This window comes from Podarcis raffonei, chromosome 12, assembly GCF_027172205.1.
Source record: "Podarcis raffonei isolate rPodRaf1 chromosome 12, rPodRaf1.pri, whole genome shotgun sequence".
In the NCBI taxonomy this organism is placed as follows: domain Eukaryota; kingdom Metazoa; phylum Chordata; class Lepidosauria; order Squamata; family Lacertidae; genus Podarcis; species Podarcis raffonei.
Genome location: NC_070613.1, coordinates 27,700,838 through 27,713,457, shown reverse-complemented (window position 1 = coordinate 27,713,457; position 12,620 = coordinate 27,700,838). Strand labels below are relative to the sequence as shown.

Below are 12,620 nucleotides of genomic sequence, written 5' to 3'. Positions count from 1 at the left end.
TTGTTGCAAGGATAAAGTGAAGAGAGGGAGAAGTTTGTACACCACTTTGAGCTCTTACAAGGAAAGGCAGGGTATAAATGTGGTGTCTTTTTAAGCCTCCCAGGCCAGAGGGTTCCATCCCCTCAGTCCCACAGCCACCACCCATCAAAAAGGCCCCTTTTCATGCCACAGTCAATTGTTCACAGGCTTATGAGCCTGCTATCGTCAAACATGTCACAGCAATTCCTTCAAATACCACAAGCTCATGTACCTAAATCTTTTCCACACAGTGTGATTGGGTCTAAGAAGGACGTAAAATGTACTTGCATGTATTGTGCCTTTGTTGTGATGACAGATTGAGGTGACGGGGAAGGGAAAATCAGAGCAACATCATTCCTTCCCCAGCCATTTTTAGCTCAGTCCCATCTATGTGAATCATGTCACACATTTATGGAATCACCAGAAACAAAGTGAACTAAAGCAGCTCCTACCATGTCCAGTCTTGCTTTATCTCTTTCTAGGGGAAGCTCAAATACTGGATTCCTTCGCTTAACCAGAATACATGCTCTAATTGGACACACCAGTGTTTTAAACGTCACTGACCTTCTCAAAGATTAATATTGTTGACTGTGGCTTTTCAAAAATAATAATGCTAGCATATCCCCTTTCTTCTTCTGTTGGAATCTAAAATACTTTTTGATTCTTTCATTTAGCAGAGAAGCACAATCAAAACAAGATTGCAGAGCACCTCTCTCAGTTTGCAAGGGCAGGGAAGATAAGACAAGAGGACAATGGTTTCAGCCAATAGTAGTAATAAACATCCCTTGTGTTTCACTAATGTCCACAGGAAGGTTCTAAGAGGCAAGCCAAAAAAAGTATTTATTGTGGTTGAAGTATTATTGAAGCAGAAAGGCTTATTCAGAGTTCAGACATGTGTTCTGTGACCTGCCTCTGGCACAATTAAGAGTTTCTTTCCCTCCACAGAGAGGCTGAAGTATTGTAGTTTAGTCAGAAAAGGGTACAGTGGCCTGTTTCACATATCATAGTAAGCCAAACCATGGCTCACTGGGACTACGCAGGTTCCCAGATAGAAGTTCAAAGCTGCTCTGCTCCTACCTGGTCTGTTTTCTTCTTTTTTTTAACTTCTGCATTGCACTGAGCTAAGCCAAGGTTTGGCTCAGTAAGCTCCCTAACCACAAGGTTTCTGGAGCATGCCAACACCTCCCTCTTGCACCTCAATAGCTGCAGAGTCTGAGATCTGCTGCCCTAGATAGCCTGAGAAATCTCTAGCCTTGCATGCCTGCTGGAAGGCTTGCAAGAAGTGAAGGAAGCTAAATGATTACCCTGGCTAGTGCACTGGTCAAAAGTACAGTATACCTGAGGAAAGACAACATGAAACAGAACTATTCCTGTAAACCTAGTTTTTCCACTCGGCGAAAGAGACCAAGATTCCATCATATCCAGATAAGCATCAGCAATATTTCCATGTTCCCAGCCAGCAGTAATGCATGTGTTGGTATAATCCAGTGTTCCCAGGCAGGATACCTACAGCTCCTACTCAGAATAACTAGAGCACCAGAATGTTTAATCATAAGCAAAGATCCTCAGTCCATAAGTCTTACCTCCCTCACCTTTTATTTTAAAACAAGCAACACTAGTGCTTAGGCAGAAAGATAGTAGATTTGTGGCTGCCTCCTTACAAACCAATCCTATACATGTCAACTCAGAAGTTAAGTCCCAATGACTTCAAGGGAACTTCCTCCCAAACTTAGTATAGGATCGCAGCCTTACAATGCTAAAAATACTGCAGTGTACATCCAGTCATACAGGAACACATTACTGAGCTAAAATACTATTCCCCAACCTTTTGAAAGTATTAGGAAACAAAAAAATTAATAACTGCAAATGCTTGACATATTAGTTAATACTATTTGATGAAATGATGTAATGTTCTTGTAGATTATAATGAAAACAAATCCCAAAGCACGCCCTGGGCTCAGTAATCAGGGTGGTGCAGTTTCTCCTTTGAGCCACAACTATTATCCCAATTGTTTCTAATCCCATCTACAAATTATGCCAGTACTGGAGCAGCTACTCAGAATGCTGGCAGTAGGAACATAATTCTCCAGCACTGCATTTTCAGTTACCCCAGCTAGTGACCCTTTGTCTCATAGTTCTGGACCCTGCACCAGAGCCCGGCTGCTTCCACGCCTAGGTCCACAGTTTACTTGGTTTTTAAAGGGTGTCTGTGTGGCACCGTGAACAAAGCATCGCTAACTCGTGTTATCCCTGTTCAGCTTCAGGACTTTCTTTTTCTTTTTCAGAACTCAAAGCCCAACTTAAAAACTCAATAAAACACCTGTGCAATTTCCCTATGTGTAGATAGCCTGTTGTGCTACTATCCTGCGCTATGGAGATTGTTCTAGCCAATGTGGGGACCTCCAGAAGTTGCTGGACTACAATTCCCATCATCCCTGGTTCTTGACCATGTTGGCTGGGCCTGATGGAAGCTAAGAGCGGAGGCTGCCAGGACAGGAGAAAAGTCCCACTGCTTTCACGGCACCAAATGGGAGTCTGCAGCCGGTGACAGTAAAACCACATCTGCACCATAGAAAGCCCCATGATTAGTCATGTAGCCCCCCAAGGAATCCTGGGAAATGTAGTCTGTTAATGGAGCATTGCTAGGAGTCCCCTGATCCTATCCCAGAACTACAACACCCAGGGTTCCCCAGGAAGAAAGATTAACTGTTAAACCACTCTGGGAATTGTAGCTCTCCCAGAACAGGGTTTCTCCTAAGAACGCTCGGGACCCTGTACAAACTACATCTCCCAGAATTCTTTGGGTGGGTGGGGAAGCCGGAACTGGTTTAAAGTGGTACCGTGTTGTTTTCAATGCGCGGTCTGGATGCGGCCTTGAACTCAAAAGGCACCGCGGCTGCGGATTCCAGCGCCCAATTCACTACACACAAAAAACAACAAGAAGAGGCGAGGCGGGCGGTGAGGCCGAGGCGCCCCGGCCCGCAATACCTTTCTCAGAGACTCCCTCAAGGCGAAATGCTCCTGCGTGTATATTAGGTGGTCTCCGGAGGGGGACCCGGCCACGGCGGCAGCGCTGCTGCTCCGGCTGCGAGGAGAGCTTCCTTGCGCTCCGCGCAAGAGGAGCAGCAACTTGGCTCCCTCTTTGCGCCTTAGCGCAAAAGCCCAGCGCAAAGCCATGTTCGACAGGGCCGCTAAAAATAATGCGCGGGCCCTGCGGCCGGGAAGGGCGGGACGAAGCTGGGCCGCCTCTGGAAACGCCTCTCCGACCTTCGCCTCGGCTGCCGCGAACGCGCTTTCCGTCGCTTGGGAAAAGGCTTCGCGGGCGGTCCCTGAGCAGGAGCCGCGTCGCACTCTTAAGGTGGAGCATTCCCTTTGCAGGTCCCTGCAAATAACAACAGCGAAAGCTGCAAACAGTATAATTTACTTATTCATAATAATAATATAATAATAATAATTTATTATTTATACCCCGCCCATCTGGCTGGGCCTCCCCAGCCACTCTGGGCGGCTTCCATAAAAACCAAAAATACAGTAAAATATCACACGTTAAAAACTTCCCTGAACAGGGCTGCCTTAAGATGTCTTCTGAATGTCAGGTAGTTGTTTATCTCTTTGACATCTGCTGGAAGGGCATTCCACAGGGCGGGCGCCACTACCGAGAAGGCCCTCTGCCTGGTTCCCTGTAGCTTTGCTTCTCGCAATGAGGGAACCGCCAGAAGGCCCTCGGCGCTAGACCTCAGCGTCCGGGCAGAATGATGGGGGTGGAGACGCTCCTTCAGGTATACTGGACCGAGGCCGTTTAGGGCTTTAAAGGTCAGCACCAACACTTTGAATTGTGCTCGGAAACGTACTGGGAGCCAATGTAGGTCTTTCAAGACCGGTGTTATATGGTCTCGGCGGCTGCCCCCAGTCACCAGTCTAGCTGCTGCATTCTGGATTAGTTGTAGTTTCCGAGTCACCTTCAAAGGTAGCCCCACGTAGAGCGCATTGCAGTAATCCAAGCGGGAGATAACCAGAGCATGCACCACTCTGGCGAGACAGTCCGCAGGCAGGTAGGGTCTCAGCCTACGTACCAGATGGAGCTGGTAAACAGCTGCCCTGGACACAGATTTGACCTGTGCCTCCATGGACAGCTGTGAGTCCAAAATGACTCCCATTTTAGCAGACTCAAGCAGCATTTCTGAAGCAGAAAAGCCTGTTTTCCTTGTCTGGTAATGCAGACATTGGGGGTGGGGGGGGGAGTGATACTGGGTTGTTGTTTTTATTTTGATTATAGATTTTGTGGTTTTATATTTCGATTTTGTTCTGTGAACCGCCCTGGGACCTCCAGGTATTGGGCGGTATATAAATTCAATTAATAATAACAACAACAACATGGACTACCAATGGTGTGTCTCAGCAGCTTCTTATGTGACCTGGAGGCATCTTGGAAGAGGTATTCCCTCCTGCGTAAGAAAGGGAACGAGAGAGAATCCCTATGTTGTGCTTGCTAGCTGCCTTTTTTTATAAGTACGTACATTAAGATTGTCAGTAAGTATATCAAGTTTGTATAAGTCTATTAAAAGTACATATTTTCTTTAGAAACCTCCAATTCCATACTTCTACATCTTTAGGCTGCAATTCCTTACTTACCTGGGAGGATGTTCCATTGAATTCAATGGGGTTTATTGGGAAGGACGGTGGCTCAATGGCAGAGAACCTACCTTGCAAGCGGAAGGTCCAACGTTCAGTTGCTACTGGCCAGCAAAGGCTCCCTGTCTGAAATCCTAGAGCCGCTGCCTGTCTGTGTAGGCAATACTGACCTAGACGCACTGGTAATCTGGTTCAATATAACAGTTTCCTATGATCCTGTAGGACTTTGCCATTAATCCGTTTAATTTCTGGTTAATTTTAAAATTAACTAAATTTTCAATCGTGGTCTGGGGAGAATTGAGTCTGCATGTGGATAGGTAATGCATAACCAAGGAAAATGCAGCCTTCCAGATGGAAAAAGCTTTCACATTCCTCATTGAACCTATTAATTAACAGTGCAAGCCTTCTGCTTTACTCAGAAGTAAAGCCTACTCAAGTTCAATAAAAGCCCCACTGCCTTAAATGGCTCCAGATCATGGAAGTTGTGGTTCAAAAAGATATGGGTTCCAAAGGTTGAAGAATGCTGCCCTAAGCTGAGGTTTGAGTGTTTGGGGTCCTGGTAAGAGCCTTCTCCACTGTGGCACCTACTGTCTCAGGGGTGGGGGAGTTTTGATCTTCCAGGTGCTGTGGAACTTCTTCTCTCATCAACTGCAGCCAGCATGGCCAATCTTAGAGGCTGATAGTTGTAAGGAAGGGCCATGGTTCAGTGGTAGAGCAGCTACCTTGTAAGCAGAAGCTCCCAGGTTCAATCCCTGGCATCTCCCAGGTAGGATTGGAAGAGACTCCTGCTTGAAATCCTGGAGAGTTTCTGCCAGTCAATGTATACAATACTGAGTTAGATGGACCAGTGGTCTGTTTTCATATGAGGCAGCTTCCTCTGTTCCAACAACACAGAGAGGGCCAAAGGCTCCCCAGCCCTGCACTATGTAGAATGAACTCCTAGTAGAGATCAGGCAGTCAGTAATGGTGTGATATTTCCTACCCTGGCATTTCCTAACTCTTCAAAACAGTTTTTGCTGGTTTGATTACTGTGGTTATTGCAGCCATGCTATTGTATAGTTTGTTTACCTCATTTCAATTGCTTTTTGTTGGTTTGGTTTTAATCGGATTTTGGATCGCCTGTTGTGAACTGCTTTAATATATTTTTTTCTAAACAAAAAGCAGTAGATAAGGGTTTTTTTAATAAACGAATAAAGCCGATTTAATCTGAAGTACATTGTTTGCAGCAGTCCAGGGTCGTGGAGGCTTGAAGACCTGCGGCAGTTTCTACAGCTGGGGCCCTGACTCCTGTGTCCTAGAGCTACTCTCTTAGTATAGAAGGCAAGCTTTTTAGCCACTGAGAAAAGGCCTTCTCACCCTTTGTGCTGATTGGAGCCAATCAGAGTGAATGGTGGTCAGTCAGCCATTGAGGATTGGCTTCTAGGGTCACTTTAGAGAAAGCACATTGGAAGAACGTTGAGGAGTTGCTGTTCTGTAGCTCCAAAGCTTAAGCGTTTAGGAACACTGAAACCAGGTGCCTCAGTTTCAAGGCAATAGCGTGGAGGTTCTGTTATATACAATGGAACTTCAAGGGAAATGCAACTTAAGTCACTCTGAAAGAAGATATTGGAGCAATCCGAATCATTTGCCCACGTATGTGCATAGAAAATTGGATCTAGTTGAAAGCAACATGTGGAGATCTGCACTAATTATAGCAATGCATCCCTAATTATTATTATTATTATTATTGGGTAAATATAATCTTAGAATGTTCTTGTTTTATTATTACTGTTTATTAAATTTCTATACTGCCCTTCATCTGAAGTTCATTCACAGGGCAGTTTACAATATAAAAACATTAAAAGGTTGTACAGTGGTACCTCGGGTTAAGTACTTAATTCGTTCCGGAGGTCCGTTCTTAACCTGAAACTGTTCTTAACCTGAAGCACCACTTTAGCTAATGGGGCCTCTTGCTGCAGCTGCGCCGCCAGAGCACGATTTCTGTTCTCATCCTGAAGCAAAGTTCTTAACCTGAAGCACTATTTCTGGGTTAGCAGAGTCTGTAACCTGAAGTGTATGTAACCTGAGGTACCACTGTATAAACTTAGAAGGGTGGGAGCGGGGGGGGCATGGCTGTGACTACCATGAGGAGCCCTGCACTTCTGAATTTGCCACCACACTACTGCAGCTGACCAAAAAACTAAAACCCTCGCATAATCATTGTACTTCACCAGATGTAAATGAACCCCTATTTTTATTATAACAGTGCTATCATGGTTTTCTCACGGTTACAGTTCTATTTTCTGCAAAGAAAAAAAGAAGCCTTTCACCATGCATCTTTGCATTCTCTTTACCAAAATAACACTGTAGTTGATTGTTCAAATAGATTTCTTTTATTACTCAAATCAGCATGTGCAGGAAATTAAGAGAACAGGAAGCAGCCTCTAGAAACTTATTTAGGGATACAGTAAGCAAGAATCTGCTTCATGGAATAAAAATATAAGCAGGCATTTTCTGTTTTCTTTAAAAAAAAAAAAAAAAGATTATCACTGTCTATTTGTTCAGTAAGGACTCCTGGAACTTAAATCTGGCTAGTTATGCTAGGATGCTTTTTATTCCACTTTCAATATTTCTTAACCATCTTCGTCTAAGCAATAACACATCCTCCTTTTTCTTTGAAAGGGTTCCTGTCTTCAGGAATGCCTTTAACCAGAGGGTCTTCTCCAGATCTTTCTTCAATGTAATTTTTAATTTCTTCAGAACATTTGGAAACCTTCAAAAAGAGAGAGCGAAAGAAATCTAAATACAGGGGTCGTTTTGGAAGGCAAGAAAATAGTTTCACAGTGATACACAAACACTACACATATGAATTAATGATAAACACCAGAAATAAAATTTGCAAGTTGCTATGTATAAATATTTTTCCTGCAACTTGTGTTCTTTAACAAAATTTGTATAACTGTAAGTGAAACCTCTAGGCAGTTTACAAAGAACATGACATATACGTTAAATCTGTTTTTTAAAAAAGCAAGTGTATAAAGATGCAAAATGAATATAACAGCAGTTTAAAGTGTACATTATGGTATTGCATATGAAAATATACATTGCATGTGAAAACGTGTTGAGTAGTAGGAATACAGGCAACTCCTGGTTTAGGTGTGTCCGAATAACATGTGCATGGCGCCAAACCCAGAAGTAGCTCCAAAACTCCACAAAAAGGGGTGGAGCAGACGTATGTGCACTCGTGACAACGCATGTGGGGTCTGGGATGGAACCCCCACACAAAATGAGGATTGCCTGCATTCTGTACCATCAATTTGTTTTATATTTGCTATGTTAAAAAAAAAAAACCCTCACACCCGCCTGGAGAGGAAGGGCAGGATATGAATTCAGTATATTATAAATAAAAATAAGAAAATAGTATCCTCTGGGAGGGCACAGGTACCCCATCCCTCATCCACTGGTCTATGGCTGGATATTAGTGAAAAATAACAGTACCACCTACCCTGCCACTGGATGAACTTTATGAAAACGTAGTTTCTTGCAATTATTTTGAGTATCTCCACTTCTCTACAAGATTTGCCAGGAGAGGCAAATCTGTCCAGATTTCTGGAAATAATCATGGAAACACTTCATGCCCAATTTGTCCCCCCCCCCCCCGCAGTCATCCGGCCATTTCTTCCTTACTATATTGCATACCTCGGCTCCCTGAAGTCTTGTACTAAAGCAGTAAAAAGCCCCAAATTTAGCCCTCTGCTTGCCTACCCCATAATTAGCCTCTTCACGCTTCTCCCCTTTCCTTGTAATTGCAGCTTCCACTCTAATTCGGGCTGTGTCATCAGTTCTGCAGCTGATGTCAATAGGCATTCCCTCGTGTGTCAGTGATTCCCAAATTGTGGTTGTTTTTGGGAAGAGGGGGCCAGGCCAGGCAGAAGCAGCCCAAGACATTTTGTACCCGAGAGACAGAAAATCCAGATAGTCCTATACTCCTTTCACAGTTGTACATATGGTAGATTAAATCAGGAATGGGGTGGAACAGAAATAAAGGCAGAAGTACTAAGAAGTTCTGATCTAGACTTAAGAAAAGTGCTCATGAAACTTCATCAGCATTTTAGTGTCAGCTTCTAATATACACATGTTTCTAGGCAATCTGCACATTTTTACAGAGTGCTTTTCCTTAGTATAGTAGATTTTTGTACGTTATTTTCACTCGTATGTGCATTTATATGCACACTTTCCCTCAATGCATGCATTTTTGCATACGTTACTTGGCTGAATAATTAGAATTGTAGAGTTGAAAGGGACCCCAAGGGTCATCTAGCCCAACCCCCGGCAATGCATGATAGGACAGGTTCTCAACTAACTTTCTACCTCACATGCTAGCCCCCTGTGTGTAGTCTGGAGAGACGGCCCTATCGTTAGGTGAAATGAGGAAGCTATCTCAGGTGAGAGATGCATTGCAAAATTCAGCAAACTGCACCTTTCGAAGGATGGTTTGTTCCAGTTCTCTTACTGTTTTGTAAAGTGTGGATTAGGTAGGGGTCACCTGCATGTGTGAACTGTATTGAATTTCTCCCCCCCCCCAAGACCTGCTGTTAGTCAATCACATTGTTAATCACTTGGTTCGATCACACGCCCTTGCCTGGCAATAATTGCTGTGGATCCCTGGCATATCCTGGTAGGGCCAACTAGTCTGAAACCCTGGGTAGCTTCTGCCAGTAGTATAAAATCATGGAATTATAGAGCTGGAAGGCTCATCTAATCCAAACCCCTGCAATGCAGGAATATCAGATCTAAATAATCCATTGGTCTGACTCTGTATAAGGCAGCTTCCTGTGCTCATATGGATTTCACATGTGTACCTTTTGAGCGCAATCTGGCCAGAGTAATCTTTCCCCACAATGGAATACAATTCAGATCATGTATCCCTACCTGTGTCCCTTATGTATCGGGGAGAGATGGTTGTGTTTTGTTTTGTTTTGATTTTACCCGAGTCTAGAAAAATCAGTTAATCCCTTCCTCCCTTTCACACCCCCCTCCCTTCAATCTGGGCCTCCTTTCGAGGCCCCTTTAATGATCCTAGGCAGTCAAATTGCCAAACTGCTTTGTAACCAGCAAGCTGCAGACATGCACGCAAGGCCTCTTCCAAACAAACAGGCTTTGATCCGCCTGCCATTGAAAACAGGAGCTGTTCCAACCAACAGCTAGGCTCCCCAGATATAATAAAGAAAGAAACCACACAGCACTCACCGGCTGCCGTTCCAGCTTGACTTCTTTCCGGAGCTGTTCCACTTCCATTTTCAGTTTATCCTTCTCGCTCAGATCCTCTATATTGATTGCTGGCATCGCTGGCTTAAAGCAGGGAGAGAGACAGAGGGAGAAAGAGAGTTAAATGAGGTTGAGAGGTGCAGCTGAGTGCCTAAGACACCCTCCCCACCCTGGTGGTGCCATGGGAGGGTTGGACTTTAGAGCAGAGGCCCATGGCCCCTCACCAAAATGAGCAGGAGGGCCCCAAAACACAGCAGGAATGAGTGAACTAAAAAGCAGGGGCACAAGATCATTAAGTCCGGCGTCTAAAGTTACCTAATTATGTCACTGCCCTCTCCTTTTCTCCCCAGAAAATCCTTACCTCCTCTGTGTGAGTTTGTCCCGGTTTCTCTGTAGCAGCGGCAGCAACTTCCTGTTCAGCCAACTTTCTTGCCAGGCTCTTTGAGCTCCTAGTAACTACTTTCAGGATTTTAATTCATCAGCAGAATCCGTCCTAATCTGATTAAACTGCACAGTTTGACCTCTCTCTGTGGCTCTCTCCCTCTCTCTCTCTCTTTCTCTCTCGTTTTCACTGCTTCAAACCAAAAAGAAGCATTACACATACATGGAAAACCATCCTTCGCTCCTCTGTCTCCAGGCCATCCCCAAATTTCCCTAACATTTCCCTAACATCACACAAGGTGGGGGGGGACCCCAGCTCTCTCGCTACCTAGAAAGACTCTTGGGCCCCAGGAGAGGGGAAGAATGGAGGTCAGGGAATTTCACAGAGAAACCCCCTTGGATAATTTTTTTATATGGGATTATTAACACACCTGGAGGCTGTAAGCTCTCAAGTGTGCATGAAGAGAGACTGCGGAGCTGGGGGGGGGGCGGAGAGGAGGATGGGAGGAGGGAAACTGAGAGACAGGATGTGTGCTTCGGCTTTCTCTACAATGGAAAATGCCAGCCATGCTGAGCGCTCCAGAGGAAACAGGTTTGCTAAGGAAATGTCTGGCCCTTTCTGCCTGCCTGAAACAATAGGGTGGCTTGGAAAGCAGCATGGGAAAATAGAAAAGGCAAACCTATAGAGGGGGGAAACACTATTAGAGTTGTCCTTCTCCCCACCCCAAGGGAAGCAGGGGAACACCCTAGCAACAGCTTGTTTATTCACATATATTAGGCTGCAAACCTATTTTGGCTGTGCATGCCTATATGTAGTGGGGTGTAATTACTTCTGGGTATTCTTTATTTCATTCCATTCTTGTGAGGCATCTTGAAGCAATTGACTATAAGAATACCAACAAGCTGGGTTTGATGGGAGCTGGAGTCCATTAACATTTGGAGCGCCACATGCTCCTCTCCCCGGGCCTAAAGTCTCTCTCTTTTTTTTAATGACTTATTTTCTGCTGTTCATATATATTATGGTGACCACCAGCACTAGCATTGTGGATTAATCTGTTTCAAAAGGTCATAAACTTCTTTTGAAGCACAGTATTGATATTGCTGTGGTCTGGTGGTCAACAAAAGAGGTTCAAATACTCTCTCAAGGCAAATCTATAAAAAAAAGTGGTATAAGCACTGACAACTGGTCAACACTGACCTGCGAATGCTGCAGTTGGAGAACAGCCTTTACCAAAGGTGCCGTGGACTTTGAAGACGCTTAAACTCAGGACGAAGAGGAGAAACGTGCTAAGAGGAAGGCACGCTTGGCAAACCTTCACCGTGATCCACTCCCACCCAGAAACATGTTCCCACTGTGCAAGGACGTGTGGATCCAGAATTGGCCTCCACAGTCACTTACGGACTCACTGTTAAAACTGTGTTCATGGAAGACAATCTTACTCGACTATGAGTGATCGTCAAAGAGAAGATAGCACAATAAGTGCTATTCACTCATAGTGCCCATTTTATAGGAACCTGTGAAGTTGGACTACTGGCCCATCTAGCCCAGTATAATTCGCTTTCCAAAGTCCCAGCCCTGTTAACTTCAGATGCTCGAGGGGAAAGTTGAGGTCTTCTGCATAGGAAACATGTGGTACTTAACTCCCAAGAAATTATTTATAATGTATAAAAATGTTCTGAATACCTGTTGGAAATATAAAGAAAATGAAAGGATATTTTATCATTCATGGCGGACATGTAAAAAGTCCCCAAAAGAGGATAAGCATACACTGATATGGAGAATTTTGAAGATTAACTTTCAACTGAAACCAGAACTTTTCCCGCCTGGACTTATGGATATACAATTCAAAAAGGTTGATGGAACTTTGTTTCAATATAAGATTACAGTGGCGAAACTATTACATACACAAAGATGGAAAGATTCATCATTACCAGCAATGGAAGAATGGTTGTTAAAATTAATGGACTTAGCTGAGATGGCAAAATGCACCTGTTTAAGTTGTTAACATTTACCAAAGATTGAAAACCTCTCATAGACATTTTGCATGAGAAAGAAACTGAAATAATGGCACTTGGATTTGGGGATTGAAGATTAAAGTTTGTTTATAGAAAGTGATTTGGTTGGGTGTTATATTGGAGTGGATTAAGTGAATGTTGTTTATATATGGCAGACAGATGAAGAATTGGAAGTTTTTTAGTTTTTGAACTTTATTTTTTCTATTTTATCTTTTAAGATTTTTTCTGTATCTACTTATCTTTTGTTTGTTTTTTGCTGTTTTTCTTTTACTTAGACTAATGTTGGATAAAAAAGATACTTGATATTAAGTTTTGTATTTCTCTCT

At 43.8% G+C, this 12,620-nt stretch overlaps 2 protein-coding genes across 3 annotated transcripts in view; both read right to left on the bottom strand.

Annotated features, from left to right (window-relative positions):
- Positions 1-3,298, bottom strand: part of LOC128423941 (probable acyl-CoA dehydrogenase 6) — a 54,510-nt gene extending 51,212 nt beyond the window's left edge. The window contains exon 1 of the mRNA XM_053409575.1: positions 3,007-3,298. Within this exon, the coding sequence (XP_053265550.1) occupies positions 3,007-3,195 (189 nt within the window). The 5' untranslated portion in view covers positions 3,196-3,298. The remainder of the gene's footprint in view (positions 1-3,006) is intronic.
- A 3,701-nt stretch (positions 3,299-6,999) lies between these two features.
- LOC128424242 (guanine nucleotide-binding protein G(I)/G(S)/G(O) subunit gamma-11) lies at positions 7,000-10,774 on the bottom strand. 2 transcript variants are annotated; one of them, XM_053410196.1, is made up of 3 exons: positions 10,259-10,774; positions 9,880-9,981; positions 7,000-7,402 (listed from the first exon to the last, which is right to left on the bottom strand). In XM_053410196.1, exons 2-3 carry the CDS (start codon positions 9,973-9,975, stop codon positions 7,277-7,279), a joined length of 222 nt encoding a protein of 73 aa, XP_053266171.1. In that variant the 5' UTR covers positions 9,976-9,981; positions 10,259-10,774; the 3' UTR covers positions 7,000-7,276. The 2 variants fall into 2 exon arrangements, with proteins under 2 accessions (XP_053266171.1, XP_053266169.1); XM_053410194.1 differs by lacking the exon at positions 10,259-10,774 and adding an exon at positions 10,122-10,234.
- Positions 10,775-12,620: the final 1,846 nt, after the last annotated feature.

Bases quoted from the DNA above. Each gene is read 5' to 3' on its own strand.
- LOC128424242 (XM_053410194.1), bottom strand. From the start codon at position 10,190: ATGATCTTGTGCCCCTGCTTTTTAGTTCACTCATTCCTGCTGTGTTTT. The intron at 9,982-10,121 runs GTGAGGGGCCAT...CCCTGCTTTAAG, and splicing joins GGGCCCTCCTGCTCATTTTG to CCAGCGATGCCAGCAATCAA. The intron at 7,403-9,879 runs GTGAGTGCTGTG...CTCTTTTTGAAG, and splicing joins TCAAGCTGGAACGGCAGCCG to GTTTCCAAATGTTCTGAAGA.